The sequence below is a fragment of the Daldinia decipiens genome, assembly GCF_022478715.1.
Source record: "Daldinia decipiens strain CBS 113046 unplaced genomic scaffold F4813scaffold_16, whole genome shotgun sequence".
Taxonomy (NCBI): Eukaryota; Fungi; Ascomycota; class Sordariomycetes; order Xylariales; family Hypoxylaceae; genus Daldinia; species Daldinia decipiens.
This window is the reverse complement of record NW_026054559.1, coordinates 195,325-216,012: the sequence shown is the minus strand read 5'-3', so window position 1 is coordinate 216,012 and position 20,688 is coordinate 195,325. Positions and strand designations below refer to the sequence as shown.

General features: G+C 25.0%; 1 protein-coding gene across 1 annotated transcript; it reads left to right on the top strand.

Moving 5' to 3' along the window:
• Positions 1-15,630: 15,630 nt before the first annotated feature.
• Positions 15,631-20,613, top strand: F4813DRAFT_389363 (P-loop containing nucleoside triphosphate hydrolase protein; the record flags this gene model as incomplete). Its single annotated transcript, XM_049246821.1, has 3 exons — positions 15,631-15,957; positions 16,032-18,076; positions 18,201-20,613. The coding sequence occupies 3 exons, from the start codon at positions 15,631-15,633 to the stop codon at positions 20,611-20,613; spliced, it is 4,785 nt and encodes a 1,594-aa protein (XP_049099593.1).
• Between the last annotated feature and the right edge of the window lie 75 nt (positions 20,614-20,688).

Here is a 20,688-nt window from a genome sequence, read left to right as displayed (position 1 = left end):
TAACATACTAATCTACCGTAAAAAAGGCGGATAGGAAAAACTATATAAGATTATTACTATCATAAATAAAAATATAACCATTGTATTAAACGCGTTAGAAGGTACTTCAATTTTCCGGAGTATATATATTAAGTTATATAAATAATTAAAAAGAAGTTTTAAAATTTACTTACCGCCACCGCCACCTTAATTTAATTCTAATGAGTATAAGGTTATATTTAATAAGGATTTAAATATATTTGTTATAAATATAGTATATATTAATACGAAAGAAAAGAACGATCACGCCTTTATTTTAAAACTACAATTGGACGGAAAAATAATTACGTTAAGAAAACTGTATAAGGCCTTTAATATAAAAGAACTTAATATCTTTTTTGCGGATGGTATTTTGTAATCCGAAATATATAATAAGGTATTCTATTAAAACGTAACTATATTTAAGTTCTGTATAGTTTGTAAAATCAAAAGGAAAAATATATTAATATTATATAAGAAATTATAATTTATAATATAAGGTTATGGAAACCCTAAGAAAAACTCTATTATGATATATATTCCAATAATCCAACACGCTAATTAATACTTAATATTAATTTTAATATTTATATTATAATAGTAAGGTATAAAAGTAATAATTTAAGATATTATTATAACATATATATAATCCAAAACTTTTATGTAAAGGATAATATATGTATGTTTATTCTTAAAATTAAAAAATAAATATTTTAAAGAAATGCTATTATAAATAGTTAAATTTTTATACGAACTTACAAAATTAAGTATATATTGGTTTAAAACTTATTCCAAGCATTATTAAAAGGAATTAGGTATAATTTTGTTAATATTTAACTTATATTTATTAATTATAAAACCAAATCGATTATTTGGAATTATAAGTTTATAGATAAATAATATATTAAATATTGATATAATGAAATTTTTGGCTGAAGAGGATAAGGTTTTTGTAAGGGTAGATATTAAGGTAAAATTTTAAAAGGTTTTGGAATTAGGTGTAGTTGAAGATTTTAACGGATTATGGATTATGGTCTATAAAAGGATAATTTCTATTATTTAGAAGAGATAAGCGAAGAAGTTGGAAGAATTGGATTTAAAGGTATTTGATATGATTAAAAGATTTATAGAATAATATGTAAAAGGTATTTATATTATGTTTATTTATTAATTCGAAGTAATTTTTAATTATTCTATAGTAGTGTAGTATATAAAACCTGGGTTAAAGGAAGTTAAAGTCCTTAACGTAAGGATTAAATAGTAGGTAGATTATAAGGATTGAGGTTTTAGGTATATGGAATTAAACCCCTAAAACTTGCGCTTATACGTTTTCATAAATAACTTATTTATTAATAATAAGGATATAAATTTTTAAATTAATTATATTATAATATTTGGTAATAAAAGATTTATAGATTATGATAATAAAGTATAATTTATTAGTAATATTATTTATTAATTATTTATTAAGTGTAAACGTGTTATGCATAGTGTATTTGCTAATAAGATTTACGGAATAGTGTAAGGTTTTGATGTAGGCTACATTATCCATAATATTATTAATATTATTTTAAGTTAATTAAACTTTTTAATAATTTTTTTTATTTTATACACAAACTTTTTTTCGCTATACTAATATTTTATTTAAATAAGTAATATTAACGAGAAGAAATTAATAATTAATTTTATGGTTTTAAAGTAGTTGTATAAGAATAAAGAAATTAATAATATTTAATAGATATATGGCAATTATAATCTAGTAAATATAATAATAAAGGTATTTTTAAATAAAGCTATAAAAATATTAATAAAAAATAATCAAATTAATTTACGTTTAAAAAGGTAGATAAAACGCAGGGAAATTAGGAGTAATATTAAGTTAGCGTAATAGTAGATTATTAAGGCTAATTATTGATACCAACCCAAACGTAAATTATTGTAAAAAATAAAAAGGGATATATTAGGAATAGGATAGTATAATATGTATTAGCGCAATCCTATTTATGGGATAATTTCTAATTTAAACCATCACAGTTTTATTTTTTAATTGTTATAAATGTGTGCAATTATAGATATATAAGATTACAAATATGTAATAGTATATATCCGGATTAATATAAATATATATTAGTATAAATTTTAAAGTTTTATTTATTTAAATTATATTTTATAATTAATTAATTGCAAAAAGAAAATAAAGTAAATAATAATTGTGTAATATTAATATAAAGACACTTTATTAATAATAAGGTGTTTTTATTGTAGATAAGGGAAGAAAAGATAAGATATCCAATTTTATTAAATAAAGAAGTTAGGTATTTACTATTATTAAAATATAAGAATATACTATACCTAACTAGCTTTAGATAAATTCTTCCCTCCTTAAATATTCATTATATACCAGTTTTAACACTATTATTTATTATTACCTTATTTATTGCTTTTACTATATGTACGTACCTACTAATATTTTAATAAGTTTATTTACGATTATATTTTTTAAAATGACGTAATTTACCTTAATATAATTTTATTAAATCTTTTAACATAGTTAATAATTATGTATATTTATATATTTTAATTTAATTTTTAATTTTTTAATATTTTTATTAATTAATTTAATTATTTATTTATTATTATAATTAATTTTAATAATAAATTAATTTTATAATAAATATAATTGTTGGGATAACGGTCACGTGACCTCGTCACATGACCAGGGTTATGCCCACACACACCGCCCACGCACAGCCCACGCATTTGTACAATAGATATCTTTCCCCACTCGGGGGAACCCCTCCTCTCTTACCTTAGAACAACCAATCAGAACACGATCGTTATTTGCATTCCCTTTCATATTATTACGTAATACATAGTCAATCCAACAATAATTTTTTTTACTATTTATAATAAGGTTAATAATTTAACCTTTATATTAAATATAATTATTATATTTTATTTATTAATTTTTTAATTTATTATACTTTTAAATAACTTTATTATATATATTAAAAAAAATTTAATTATAAGTATTATTAATAAATAAAATATTATTTATAATTTTAAAAATATTATTCTTTTTTAATTATAACGTATATCTTTATGTGTATTTAAAATATAAAATTATTTAATTTAATATATTATAATATTTTAAGTTAAGGTTATAATTAAATTATAAAAGTTGTAAAATTATAAAAGTTATATTTAAACGTGTAATTATTATAATATATAAGATAGATTTTATATATTATTAATAATAGTAAATATTTTTAAGTAAGATTATTTTTTTATAAAAGAATAATTTTTTTTAATTATTAAAATGTTTAAGATTTAATTTAAAAGTTTTATAAGGTTAATTATTTTATTAATATATATGGATTAATTTAATTAAATAAATTATCTTTCTTAATTTTTTATTATTTTAATATTTAAGAATTATTATAAATTGTTATCTTTAATAAATTAATAATATTATTTAAAATTTTAAATAAAAAATATTTTTTTTTTAGTTTTAAAGTATATTATAATAATATTATTAATATAAATAAATAATAAAATTCTTTTTTTAATAAATATATAAGATTTTTTAGAAATAAGTTTAAAGTTTAAAGTTTTTAAGGTTTTAATTAATTTTTTTTATTATAATAAAAGGGATTTTTATAATTTATATAATATTTTAAATAACTTAAAAATATTATTTTTTTTAATAATTTAATAATATTTTTATAAACATATTTCTTTTAAGTTTTACATTTATAAACGCATTTATGGCATTATATTAAATTAGTTTAAAATTAAATCTTATAATTATTATTATTAAAGTTTTAAAAAACTTTTTAATTAACGTTAAAGCGTATATTTCTTTGATTTTTAAAGCTTATTAATTCTTTTAAATTATTAATTTTATATATATATATTTATATATAATTAAGGATTTGTTTTTTAAAATATTTAAAATTAAATTGTAAGATTTTTTCTTAAGTTTTTATTTAACAATAATTTTTTAAATATATTTTTTTGGTTTTTTTAAATAACGTTTTATAAAGATGATTTTTAATATCACCGTATTTTTTAAAAGGTTTTAAAAGGTTTTTCTAATATATCTTTTTAAGTTTATTTATTTATTAAAAATTAATTTTAAAATATATTATTAAAGTAATTAAATTATATTAAAAAAATTTATAAAATAATTTAATTTCTTTTATTTTATTAATTATTTATTTTTAATAGGTTTTTATTTAATTTCTTAATTTATTTATATTAAATATAATTTATTAGATTTTAATTTATAAATATTTTTTATTAAATAAAGTATTAAAATAATTTAATATTTTAAAATATATTATAATTATAAATAAAACTATTAACGGTAATAAATTTAAAAATAATATAAGGATAAATTTAATATTTATATAAAAATAATTAATTTTTATTATAATATTTATTACTTTAAATTTATTTAATATTGATGATTGTGTGACATTGACATAAAGGCACCTTACTGATAATAAGGTGCCTTTATCGCCGATAAGGAAGGAAGAAATAAGATACCCGACTTTACTGGATAAGGAGGTTGGGTATCCACTATTATTAGAGTATAAAAATACGATATACCTAGCTAGCCTTAGATAAATTCTTCCCTCTTTAAACATCTTAATATACCAGTTTCAATACCATTGATTTATTTGCTATTGCTTTATCGTTATTATTGTTATTCCTATTTACGTACGTACCTACCAACAAATATATTATTTATTAATAATATTAAATTTAACTTTAATATGTTTATATTTTTAATATGTTTAAATTTATTATTTATTACGTTATTATTAATAATTTAAATAATAATTAATTGGGAATTTTAAATAAATTAAAATATATAATTATATTTCTTAATATTTATATAAAATAAATTATTATATAATTTTTTTCTTAACCTTATAAGGTTTTTATTAAATAACTTATTTTTGTTAAAAATTATATTATAAATTTTTATTACTTTATTTATATAAAGATTTTAAATCTTATATATATTAATTAATATATAACTGATAGTTGTGTGACACTGACATAAAGGTACCTTACTGATGATAAGGTGTCCTTATCGTAGATAAGGAAAAAAGAGATAAGATACCCGATTTTATTAAATAAAAGGGTTGAATATCCATTATTATTGGAATATAAGAATATGTTATACTTAATTAACCTTAGATAGATTTTTCTTTCCTTAAATATTTTAATATACTAATTTTAATACCATTAATTTATTTATTATTATTTTATTATTATTATTATTATTTCTATTTATATATATACTTACTAATATTAATTAATATTATTAAACAATAATAATATAAATTAACAAAATTAAAAAAATCACTATTATTTTAATTTAAAGATTTTTATTACAATAACACAAACAATATTAATACCTTTCTTCATATCACTCCTGTAATTTATAATAAATTATAATTTTACCTTTTTATATAATTTATTTACATCTTTAATAAACTATTGCAATTCAAACCCTTTATCCATAAAATTATCATTATCCATATTATTAATCTTTCTTACCATATCTTAAAAAACATAAACAAAAAGTTTAACATAAACATAAATTTATATTATATATAATCTTATTAAATAAAAAAATATAAATAAACTATATAAACTTTTAAGCTATTTCCTTAATCAAATATTTATACTTAATATAATATTTAACTATATAATAGTATAATAAAAAAAATTAATCCCTAAATAACCACGCTTAAATAAAAAATAATATAAATACTCCTTACATTAATAAATTTTAAAACCATCAATAATAAAATATTATATATATATTTAATTAAAGAAATAATAACTAAATACCAAAAATAATTTAAAAGATTTATAATAAATAATTTTAAAATATTATTAAAATAATTACAATTGATGTTATAAAATATATTAATATAAAAAAATATTTATATAAAAAAATATAACATTAATTATATAAAAACATTTACTAACCTTATATTATTACGTAACCTACCCATATAAAATACTACCAAATTAAAAATAGTAAAAATAAAATGGCCTAACGTATTAATATAAAGAATTTCAATTTATAAAACCGAAAAAAAACCGGTATATTCTATTATATACGCATCTACATAATCACAAGCGTTAGTATAATAATATTAAGTAATTTTTAACCTATAAACGCTAATATACACGGTTATATCCATAAAACAAACCCCAATATAAAATATTACACCTTAAGCCTTACCTTTTTTTAACCTATAATACATATTATCTACTTTATAATTAAAATAAATATTATTTCTTATTTTTAACCAATTATTATTAATTTCTAACGTTTTACTATTAATTTAATAATTAAAACTTATTTTTTAACCCTTTAACCAACCACCGTTCCTAACATACCTCCTTTCCCCCCTTTCTTATACATTTAACTTTAACTTATTATTATAAGGTATACCAAATCATTTATAACAATTAATATAATTTTAATAAGGTAATTAAAATAGTATTTAAATATTACCCAACCTTTTTCCCCTTTTTTTATTAATTTAATAAAGATTATTTATACCTTTTATAAAATAATAAAAATATAACTTAAAATATAATTCTGGATATGGAATTAATTAAATATAGTTTTCTCTTCTAATTACAAAAAATACATTTAAATTTTTTAAATTATTATCGGGTGGTTTATATATAACGTTAGTGGTTTTATCAAATATTAAATTAAATAAAAAAAATTAACTTATTGGAAGTTACAATTTCTTTTTTTAAATGATTCTATTATTTTTATAAATATTTAATCTTTTCGTTTAAATCTTTATATCTGTTGGTAATTAATAGATTTAAATTTATTATAATATTTTTCTAATATAAATCTTTAATAAAATATATTTTCTAATAATTATAAATTATTTTAAGAAAATTTGAAATAATAAGAATAATTATATAGGGGAAGTATATGATATTTTTAAAAATAAGTTTTGATTTTTCTTAAACGTATATTATATAATAAGAATTTGATAGATATAATTTTATATTATATTTTCTATTATTTTTATTAAAAAAATAATAATTTATTTTTTTTATAATATATTTAAATATTGGTATTTTGTAGATATATATATAACTATAAAATAATATTTTAATATAGAATAAAATAAGATATAATATTATTAAAATTAAATAATTATTATTTTTTATAGTATAAAGGTTGAAGAGAAGAATAAAAATAAATTTAATATAAAAGTATTATAAATTATATTTAATAAATTATTATTATGTTAATATGTTTTTGAATTTAATTTTAAAGAAGAATAGTAATTTATTATAGTTGTATATAAAATATATTATAACATATTATAATTATAATATATATTATTTATTTTGTTATACTATTTTAAGGAATTGGTTAATAAATTTTAAGTATTTATTAAAATGTTTAAGAATTTTAAAAAGATATATTAATTTATGGTAAGTATTAATAGTAAAAATAATAATAATAATAAATATAATATTGGTTAATATTATATTAATTGTAAATATTATTGTAATAATAAAGGTAGTAAATATAATATTTATTAGAAGATGTTAAAATATTGAAAATGTTGTTGTTAGGTATGTAAGAAAAAAAAATATTAATTAATTAAATATTTGGAGAAAAAATATAAAAAAGCTAAAACTTAATAAAAAACTAAGAAAAATTAGGTAAAGGAAAATTATATAATCTTCTTAGTTGAATATGAAGGTATTAAAAACTTTAATATAAAAAAGTTTAAAAAATTTATTAGAAAAGAAGAAAAGTTAAAAAATCAGTATATAATTATGACTTATCTTTTAAATAAATCTTTTTAATATTAATTTAACTTATAAATATTAATTTTCGAAAAATTTGTTAATAAATCTAATATTAATATTATATTTATTTTTAATTAATATATAAAAAACATATTTTAAAGTATTATACCGAATATGAAAATAACACAAGTGTTAATTGTAGGTAAAGGTTAATATTAAACCTTTATTAATAAAAATTTAAAGTATTATAATAATTTAAATATTAATTGCGTTGGTGAAATTAATATATATTTTGAAAATAATTTGTTTATTAAATTATTGGAAATTATAATAGTTAATATTTTATTTGATAAGGTAAATTTTTATATAATGGAAATAAATATTTTATTTTTCTTTTTTATTAAAGATATAAATTATTTAAAAATATATCTTAATAATATTATTAATTAATTAATTGGTAAAAATAGTATAATAATTAAAATTATATAAAAATAAAAATATTTATAGTTTTAACTTAATAATATCACCTACTTTACAAAAGTAGAATTATATTATTTGTATATATGTTTTAATTATTTATTTATTAGTAAATTCTATAATTTATTTAATAAAATAAGATATAAGGTAAGTATTAAAAACCTTAAAAAAATTAATAAATTTTATTATTATTATTAAATTAAGGGTAAGATATCTTAATATTTTAAATTTAATTTTAAAGATTTTAATATGGATTTTAATTATAAAGTAATTATTAATATTATATACCTAAATAGGAAACTAATTTTTTATGTAATTAATGTAATAATAGGGTTTTAAATGGCCTGGTTTATGAAAAGTATTTTTGTTAAAAAAACCTAAAAAATACTTAAATAATGTTGGATCAATATATATTTGGGATTACTAAATGTCTTTAGTTATAATGTAGGTATCAATTTTAATAGCGTTAAATTTTATAATGAAGTTTGTTTTATAAGAATTGTTTATAATTAAATATTTATTGAAACATATTAATTAATTGGTAAAATAAAAAAATATTATAACCTGATTTAAAAAGCGTATAAGATCATCTCCAAAAAAATATAAAGGTTAAAAAAAATTTATCTATAAATAATAATTAAGGTTATAAACAATATAGTAAATCTGAATAATTTTATCCCTATTTTATTAGTTTTTAACGTTTATTTAAAAATTAATATAAACTCTTCCCTTACACAATTGCAATTAAAAAGAATTTAAATAATATAAAAGGTTATAATTAAAATTAAAAAGGTTAAGGTGTAAAAAATTATTTATAATATTATAAATATAAAAAATAAATTAAACATCTTAAAAATGCTACCTATATTATTATTTATTAATAATAATATATTAGTTTATTATAAAAAAGGTGGATAAAAAAATTATATAAGGTTATTGTTGTTACGGATAAAAATATAATTATTGTATTAAATATATTAAAAAATATTTTAATTTTTCAAAATACCTACATTAAATTATATAAGTAATTAAAAAGAAATTTTAAAATTTATTTATTGTTATTGTTACCTTAGTTTAATTTTAATAAGTATAAGATTATATCTGATAAAAATTTAGATATATTTATTATAAACATAATATATATTAATATGAAAAAAAAGAACAATTATATCCTTACCTTAAAACTATAATTAAACAAAAAAATAGTTACGTTAGGAAAGCTATATAAAACCTTTAATATAAAGGAATTTAATATCTTTTTTATAAATAATATCTTACAATCCGAAATATATAATAAGGTATTTTATCAAGGCATAACCATATTTAAATCCTATATAATTTATAAAGTCAAAAAGAAAAACATACCAATATTATATAAAAAATTATAATTTATAATATAAGATTATAAAAACTTTAATAAAAATTTTATTATAATATATATTCTAATAATCCAATACACTAACCAACACTTGATATTAACTTTAACACTTATATTACAATAACAAAATATAAAGGTAATAATCTAAAATATTATTATAACATATATATAATCCAAAACCCCTATATAAAAAATAATATACATACACCTATTTTCAAAATTAAAAAATAAATATTTTAAAAGAATATTATTATAAATAATTAAATTTCTATATAAATTCGTAAAATTAAACATATATTAGTTTAAAATTTATTTTAAATATTATTAAAAAAGATTAAATATAATCTTATTAATATTTAATTTATACCTATTAATTATAAAATTAAATTAACCATTTAAAATTATAAATTTATAAATAAATAATATATTAAATATTAATATAATGGAATTTTTAGCTAAAGAAAATAAGGTTTTTATAAAAATAAATATTAAAACAAAATTTTAAAAAATTTTAAAATTAGGTATAGTTAAAAATTTTAATAAATTACAAATTATAATCTATAAAAAAACAATTTTTATTATTTAAAAAAAATAAGTAAAAAAATTAAAAAAAATTAAACTTAAAAATATCTGATATAATTAAGAAATTTATAAAATAATATATAAAAAATACCTACATTACGTTTATTTATTAACCCGAAATAACCTTTAACTATTCCATAATAATGTAGTATATAAAATCTAAACTAAAAAAAACTAAAACCCTTAATGTAAAGATTAAATGGCAAGTAAATTATAAAGATCAAAACCTTAAATATATAGAATTAAATCCTTAAAACCTACACTTATACATTTTTATAAATAATTTATTTATTAATAATAAGGATATAAGCTTTTAAATCAACTATATTATAATATTTAATAATAAGAGATCTATAAATTATAATAATAAAATATAATTTATTAATAATATTATTTATTAATTATTTATTAAATATAAATATATTATACATAATATATTTGTTAATAAAATTTATAAAATAATATAAGATTTTAATATAAACTATATTATTTATAATATTATTAATATTATTTTAAATTAATTAAATTTTTTAATAATTTCTTTCGTTTTATATACAAATTTTTTTTTATTATATTAATATCTTATTTAAATAGGTAATATTAATAAAAAAAATTAATAATTAATTTTATAATTTTAAGGTAGTTATACAAAAATAAAGAAATTAATAATATTTAATAGATATATGGTAATTATAATCTAATAAATATAATAATAAAAACGTTTTTAAATAAGGTTATAAAAATATTAATAAAAAATAATTAAATTAATTTATATTTAAAAAAGTAAATAAAATATAAGGAAATTGAAAATAATATTAAACTAGTGTAGTAGTGGATTATTAAAACCAATTACTAATACCAATTTAAACGTAGGCTATTATAAGAAGTAAAGAAGGATATATTAGAAATAAGATGGTATAATATATATTAACGCAACCCCACTTATAAAATAATTACTAATTTAAACTATTACAATTTTATCTTTTAATTATTATAAATATATATAATTATAAATACATAAAATCACAAATATATAATAGCACATATCTAAACTAATACAAATATATATTAATATAAATTTTAAAATTTTATTTATTTAATTATATTTTACAATTAATTAATTATAAAAAAAATAAAATAAGTAATAATCATATAATACTAATATAAAAATACTTTATTAATAATAAAATACCTTTATCGTAAATAAAAAAAAAATAAAATACCTAACTTTATTAAATAAAAAGGTTGGATATTTACTATTATTAGAATATAAAAACATGCTATACCTAGCTAGTCTTAAATAGATTCTTCCCTCTTTAAACATCTTAATATATTAGTTTTAATACCATTAATTTACTTACTATTGTTTTATTATTATTATTGTTATTCTTATTTACATACGTACTTACCAACAATAATTTATTAAAAAGTTTATTTAAGTTTTTAAGTTTAATTAACACTTTTTATTAACCTTTTTTAAAATATTTATTATTAATATATAAACCTTATAATTATATATTTATAAATAAATTTATTAAAGCTTTTTTTCTTAAATTATAATATTATTATTTATTATTATAAATATATAAAAATAATTATATAAAATTGTTAATTATATTTATATTATAATATGTAATTATATAAATATATTATAACCTTATATATTTTTAATTATAATAAATATAATAATTTTATATTTGCTTTTATAACTTTAGTTTTATCTTTAATTATACCTTTTAAACGTTTAATAATACCATTTTATACTTATATATAATTAATTAAAGATTTTAACCTTATATAAAAACTTTTAAAATAATTTTTATTATTAACTTTATTTAAGTGATTTTACAATTTAACTCTTAAACCTGTAAAATAATATTATATTAATATTTTAATAATTTAATAAAATTTTTTAAAGTTGTAATTATTATTTTTAATTTTTAATTATATAAATAATAATTAAAAATTATATTAATTTATTTATTAATAATTAGTATAAGATTTGTAATTTTATAATTATCTACTTTTATTAAATGAAAATTAAAAGCTAGCTTTATATTAAAAAATTTATTAATATAATGTGGTATATGCTTTACTTAACGTTTTATTTTAAATATATTATATACCTTATATTTAATTATTATAAATCCTTTAATTTTCATTTTTTTACTAATATTAACTAAGTATTTTAAAATTTAAAACCTTAGATAATTTAATTTTAAATATTAACAAAAAACAATTATAATATTTGTGATTTTTGTAAACCTTAAATTTAAAGTATTATAATATATATAAAAAAATAATTTTTAAAATTTTATAAAAAATATCCTTAAATATAACTAATTATAATAATATTATTTAATTATTTTAAATAAATAAGATTATTATATATATTTTATTAATAATTTTACCTTCGTAATTACCTTAAAAATATAAAATTATAAATAAAATTTTTATAATAAACCATATTTACCAACTTTATCTTAATAAATCCTTTTAAATATTAAATATAAATATTTACTTTACCATAACTTATAATTTTAATTTTATTATTATTTATTATAATATAATTGCTTAATAATATTACTTTAAAATTAACGAATTAAAATATCTTATTAAATATATAAATAATAATCTTTAAATTTAATATTATTAAATTTTTTAACAAATATTAAATAATATTAAAAACGGCGGTATAAATTAATACCATAAAAATTACATTTTTTTCTATAATGGTTATATATTTATTTAATTAGTTATTTTTATTTTTTATTCTTTAAATTTTTACCTCTTTTTTTAAGATTTTTATCTTAACTACTAAATTGGGGTTAATTTTTAAGATTAACTTTACTAGGGTAATATTTACTTTTTTAAACTTAAAATACTTAAACTTTTTATTTTTAAATATATAAAAATAATTTTTAATATTATAAAAATCTTAATAAACTTTATATTTAATATTATAACTATAACTTTAATATTTATAAAAATTAATTTAAATTAATATTAACTTTTTTATATTTATTAAAATTACTTTACCACTTTTTAAAAGTTTTTATAAACTATAATAATTTCTTTTAACAGTTAAATTTACCTTTTTAATTAATATTTTCATCTTTATTAATATTATAAATTGGTTTAAAAGCGTTTTTAATTACTTTTCTTTTTCTTTTAACATTTTTAAAAATTTTTATATATTTTTGTAATATTATAACCACCTTTTAAAATTTTAAAGTCTTATTATATATCTTTTTATAAAAAATAATATTTTAAATAATTACTTAATCTATTAATATAAATTTTAAAATTAACATTAATATATAAAACCATTTTTAAAGATTTTTAATAATAATTAGCCTTAAACATTTAACTTTAATAAATATAATAAATTAATTAATTATTTAAACTTTTTAACTTTTAAATATTTTTATAAATAATACTATAGTTTTTATATAATTATCTTAAATTTTATATTTTAACACATATATATTTAAATAGTTTTTTAAAATATTATATATATTTTAAATTATATATTTAAATTATTATACAATTTTAAAATAAAACTTTAATATAATTTAAATAATTAATTGTTTTAACTTAATTATTTTTTTATTAATTATATTTGTTTTTAATATGTATATATGTATTTAATTCTTTTAAATAAAGTTTTTATAAAGCTTTAATCATTTTTTACATTATTTAAAAAAAAGAAATTAATTATTTAAAGTTAATGTTATTAATAGTTAATTCTTTAATGAAATTCCCACCTTTATTATTACTTTTGATTAAGATTTAAATAAATTAAATAATCTTTTATAATTTTAAATTTAAAGTATTTAAAGAAAAAGCTTAAGTTAAACTTTAAATTCCTTATATATATTAATATTATTAAAATTTATCCACTTTTAAAATTAACAACTTTAAATAAATAATATAAACGTTTTACTTTATACATTTTAATTATTAAAATATTTAAATTTAAAACTTAATAATAATATAGTAAAATTTATAATAAAATAATAAATAAATAATAATTTATTTAAAATTTATTTTAACGTACACATATTATGTTATATAACACTAGTTAAGATTTTATCCTTAAAGTTTATACAATTCAAACATATAAGATTCTTAATTGTTACATAACTAATATATACTAAATAGGCATTATATGAGGTTTAATTCATCATGTTTCTGATGATCTGATTGATTGAGGTAAAATCGTGGGAACGTATGTTACACCGCTATTTTACATGAGACTAGGGATTTTCAGGTCACCTGACATGGCTGACTAATCTGACAGTTACCTACCTCTCATACTTACCTAGTTAATTCATTTTAGTTCTTTGGTTCCTTAATCTTGATCATTGCTGCCAACCTCGATATGGAAATATGGCTATACCTTACTAGCTCAGCAGTACCCTTGATCACCTTCTGATTTCAGATCCAGCTAGGTTGGAATGCAACTAACTCGATCCTTCTGCATGAGAAGTCCCTTAAACCCCCCCGCTGTCATCACCACCAGCTGCTTTTTGTTATACAAACCTCGTCAGACGACTACGGTACTACGACAACTAGCTCTAGCCGCTAATCATCAAAACTCATCTTCTCCCCCTACACTGTTGGGGCACTATCGTATTGTTCACACCGATAATTATCCTAATCAGGATATGATGCAACACGATGGGTACCTACATATTTCCTATCTCCTTCTGCTGCGGTGGGGCCTAGCATCACGCCCATATGGACGAACCCGGGCGAATCGGCATCGGCCTATCGCACAGAACCCGCCGCTACATATGCAACATATAAGGTAGCAAGGGAGTCTAGCAATCTAGGACTCGTTGCCGGGGTAGTGACGTTACTATTAAGGTGGCTCCCCATTCTCAGTACCCTCTTCCCGGGTCTCCTCCGTCATGAAAAGAGGGCCTCCCCATATGAGTCAACCGGCCAGCCGAGAGGCGCTTTACCAATGAATCCACGCAGGGAGCCCCGAAGGGATACTGTACTGCGTCCCGCATTGTTCATTAGGTACCTCCCAGCCAATGGCATGTACTTCATACTGCTCTTCATTCCTTTGTTACTCGCACTGAACGACGTAGCTTCAAAATTTCTTCAACCTCAACTACCAGCAAACTACTAGTACGGCTGGCGTCTATCTTTTTCTGCCTCCGATGGCCCCTAGTTTGAATTGAGTACTCTTAGAAGTTACATTGCATTCGTTGTCTCGCCCTGTCGCGCCTCTGCCTCCCTTTCGCGCTTCTTGTCGCGTCTATTCGGGAAGGCTTCTACCAGCCACTAGCTCTGGCATCCTGAGCTTAACTCCGAAAACAGCATTCGTATCAACAAACATGTCTGATGACAAGACAGTAGTGCTCGTGACTTCGGCTGTTGGCTTAGGGGTCGTTGCGATACTTTCCGTCCCTACCGCCCTGAATCTGGGTAGACTGCGTAGTCGTGCTTCGAAGTGCGCGACCGAAATCTACGAGGATAAGGATGGCAAAAGCACGCCGGAGGCCATCAAGGCCTTCAGCACTAAGGTGCCCAAGGCCGTGATGCTGGGGTTCTCCCTAATCGGGTTCGGCTTGTCGATAGCGCTAGCTGTGATCTCGACGTTGGGCACGCAAGGAGTAGAAAGCGGCTTGTTCCTAGCAAATTGGTTGGCCGTTATAATTTGGGTAAGCTCACCGTTACACACAAGAAACATTAGGACTGTCAGATTACTGACTTACCGCGTTACACGTGGACGTAGGCTCTTTTAACCATGCAGGTCGTCTGCGTCGCGGCTATCCGAGACTCTGTAGTCGCTTACGGTCTAGGCATTTGGTCTTTTTTCTCATGCGTCGTTCTCACCGCTGTTCTCGCGGCTCAGGACAACGATGTAGCCGCGCTTCTACTAAAGCAACGTGCTAGCGGGGTGTTTTCTATACGCGTAGTAGAATTGGTTGTGGCTCTGTGTTTGGCTGTTGCCAGCTTATCCATTCCCCGACGACCTGACGTATACTACAACGGCCAGCTAGTCGATAGGCTGTATACCGAGTCAGCATGGAGCATGCTTAACTGGAGCTGGCCTGCTTACCTGCTTCGCCAGGCTTCCAAGCAGAACGGTCTCGATTTAGCTGATCTTCCCAGGCCCGACCACTACACGAGATCTAAAGAAACTACTGCCGACTGGGAAAGCCGGAAGTTCACTGGCCCGCTTTGGATTTCTATCATCGCTGCTCACAAGTGGATTTTCACGCTTCAATGGTTATTAACTATACTCACCGCATTCCTCAATCTGGCACCCCAGTGGGTTGTCTTGCAATTGCTTAACCTCTTGGAGCAGCGCCAGGACCACGAGCGCCTCGGTTACGATGCCTGGGTTTGGGTCATCTTGATTGCCGTAGCCGTTCTTGCTCAATCATGGGTCGAGGCGTACGTCTACTGGCTATCGTGGGCGCAGATAGCCGTGCCGATTCGTGCCCAGTTGTCTGCGCTCATCTTCCAAAAATCTATGAGACGTAAAGATGTCAAGGAAGCTAGCAAGAAACAGAAGAAGGTTGCTGCAGCTGCTTCGGGATCGACTGTACCGAACATCGCTGGGCCGATAGGAGAGTCGTCTACCACTAACAGACCAGATCTCGAAGACTTCGAAGAAGAGGATGAGGCCGAACAGATTAAAAAGAGCAAGCAGAGTACTGTCAATTTGATAGGCGTCGATGCCAAGCGGGTATCGGATTTTGCTGCTTTCAATAACATCTTTGTAGGGAGTCTCTTTAAGCTGATCGTATCGCTACTCTTCCTTGTAGAACTTCTTGGATGGAAGGCCCTTCTTGCGGGTTTCTCGACTATGCTGGCCGTCACTCCTCTTAACATTTACTTCTCGAAGCGATACTCGGATGCCCAGGACCGCCTAATGAAAGTACGAGACGAGAAGATGGATGTCGTCTCGGAAGCTCTCCAGGGAATCCGCCAGATCAAATTCTCCGCACTCGAGCCGCAATGGGAGAAAAAGATCAGCGACGTCCGAGAACGAGAATTATCATGCGTCTGGAGCGCCTTTACAAACGACGTCATGCTCATCGGATGTTGGATTACGAGCCCAATCATGCTCGCAGCCGTGTCTCTCGCCGTCTATGCATCCCTGCACGGTGCATTGTCACCCTCGGTCGCTTTTGTCAGTCTTGGCGTTTTCAAAGCACTTGAAGTTACCCTATCCGTTATCCCCGAACTGACGACCGATCTCGTCGATGCTTGGGTCTCTGTGAAGCGCATGGACGCCTATCTGAGAGGCGCAGAGGTTACGAAGATCACTAAGGAAGCAGATGAGGTTACATTCGACAACGCGTCTATCGCTTGGCCTTCGGACAACCAGGAGGATGACGAGGAGGACCCCGATCGATTCGTTTTACGCGATGTTAACATTACATTTCCTAGAGGCGAACTATCCGTGATATCAGGGAAGACTGGAAGCGGGAAGAGCTTGATGCTTGCAGCTATTCTAGGTGAAGTCGATATTCTAACTGGATCTATCAGCGTGCCTCGAGTACCGTCCCAACGTCACGATCAGAAAGCGAATAGGGACAACTGGATCATCCCCAGTGCTGTCGCCTTCGTCGCGCAAATACCCTGGATCGAAAATGCGACTGTTAAGGAAAATATCATATTTGGGTTGCCATACGATGCATACCGATATAATAAGACCATCGAGGTCTGCGCTCTCACGAAGGACCTGGAAATGTTTAGCGACGGAGAGAATACGGAGATTGGTGCCAACGGCATTAACCTCAGTGGTGGACAGAAATGGCGAATTACGTAAGTTAGCCCCTACCCTCCAGCCAAGTATCATCCAATGATGAAAACGCCTACGTTGATACGCTGGTGACATTCTTAAATGTCCCGAACCGTTCGTGAACAATCACTAACCCTTCCTATGTAGCCTTGCACGTGCTATTTATTCCCGTGCCGGCATACTCGTTCTGGACGACATCTTCAGTGCTGTTGATGCTCACGTTGGTCGTCATATTTTTGAAAAGTGCCTCAATGGCGAGCTCGGTGTCGGACGAACAAGGATCCTAGTCACACATCATGTAGCCCTGTGCGAACCAAAGACGAAGTACCTCGTCGAGCTGGGAAATGGACGAGTACTGAACGCTGGACTCGTTTCGGAGCTGCAGCAAACCGGAACTCTGGAGCAGATTAAGAGTCACGAGCAGACAGATCAGGAGTTCCGAGACGACGAGGGCTCTACCGCAATAGATTCTGAAGAGACGTCTCAAGTGGACATCGAACCTAACGGAGAACCTCTAGCTAAGATCCCCTCGAAGGCGCAAGCACGTAAGTTTGTTGAAGAGGAGACGCGCGAGAAAGGAGCCGTTAAAGGAAAAGTGTATGCGGTATACCTGACTTACAGCGGTTCCTGGTGGTTCTGGTCTATCGTCGTCGTCCTATTTCTATTCGTGCAAGCTCTAACTGTAGGACGCTCGTGGTGGCTACGAATATGGACTGGGTCAAACGAAGAACACCAACAGACTATCGAAGCGCAAGCAGAGAAGCATGCTTACGCATACCAGTTCAATGTACAACAATTCACGATGGGCAGCATGGTCCGACCGATGGTCACGATCGAGTCAAGCCAGAGTCTAGGATACTACCTCGGTATCTACGTCTTCCTCTCCACTTTCACATCCCTTGTCTCGACGTACCGTTTCTACTACATTTTCCGTGGCTCGATACGTGCCTCCAGACAGCTCTTCGCCAAGCTCAACTTTGTAGTACTCCGAGCACCGTTGCGGTGGTTAGATACGGTTCCCCTGGGCAGGATCTTGAACAGATTCACAGCGGATTTCCACTCTGTGGACACTCACATGGCATATTCAATGGCGTTTGCAGCGAGCGCACTACTAAATCTCGTCGGTGTTATTGTCGCTAGCTTGTTTGTTACACCCGTGATTATAATCGCTGCATTTTTCCTTCTCGCTGTTTGTGCGTTCTACGCACTTCGCTATCTTGATGGAGCTAGGCCGGTAAAACGACTCGAATCCGTCACCAAATCTCCAGTATTTGAGCAATTCGGTTCGGCCTTAACCGGCGTCCAGACGATCAGGTCATTCGATAAGAGCCAGACCTACATTGAACGTATGTATACGAAACTGGACGACTGGACTGTGGCAACCTGGCATCTTTGGTTATTCGTCCGCTGGATGGGATGGCGAATGGCACTAGTGGGGAGCTTCTTCGCTTCATTCGTCGCCATCTTAATCCTCATAGCCCCCGAGATAGACGCGGCCCTCGCCGGTTTCGGGTTGGCATTCGCACTCGAATTTTCGGGTCACGTCATGTGGACGATCCGCCACTACGCCAATGTCGAGCTGGAGATGAACGCGGCAGAGCGAATTGTTGAATACACAGAATTACCAACAGAGAGCCTCGAGGGTGCCAGCCCACCAGCAGCCTGGCCGACAGAAGGCCGCGTTGAGGTGGATGATCTCGTGGTCGGCTATGCGGACGACCTACCACCCATACTTAAAGGTCTCAGTTTCACCATCGAGCGCAACCAGCGCGTCGGCGTAGTCGGCCGTACTGGCGCAGGCAAATCTTCTTTAACGCTCGCGTTCTTCCGTTTCCTCGAGGCGCGATCAGGAAGTATCTGCATTGATGGACTCGATATCTCTAAGATCAAGCTACATGATTTGCGCAGCAGGCTGGCTATTATTCCTCAGGATCCGGTCCTATTTAGCGGTACCGTGCGCTCAAACCTCGACCCCTTTGATAACCACACCGACGCCGAGCTTTTCGACTCACTAGCGCGCGTGCATCTCATCACCGAGCACAAAGGCGAGAACAACAACGTCAATGGCAATGGAACAGCAACAGACACGCCCACCACCAGCGGGACATCCACCCCAGCGTCTAATAGTGGCCGGGAAAAGAAGAACACTAACATTTTCTGTAACCTATACTCTCCTATATCTGAGGGCGGCCTTAACCTGTCTCAAGGTCAGCGTCAGCTACTATGCCTCGCGAGAGCGATAGTTTCGCGACCCAAGGTTATGGTGCTAGATGAGGCAACGAGCGCTGTAGATATGACTACGGACGCATTAATTCAACGCAGCATCCGCGAGGAATTCGGTGACAGCACACTGGTGGTTATTGCGCACCGCTTAAGCACCATCGCCGACTTCGACCGCATCCTCGTACTCAGCGACGGTAAGGTAGCCGAATATGGCGCACCCCAAGAACTATGGGAGCTTCAAGGCAAGGAAGAAGGCGGTATGGGCATGTTCCGCGCTATGTGCGAGCAGAGTGGTGAGAAGGAACATCTCCGACAGATCGTGTACGGAGAGGCTTGAACTATTGAGACTAGGTCGGGTTATAACGGACGGAAAATAAGGACGAGGTGCAACGGTAGGCTACCTAGGTAAACA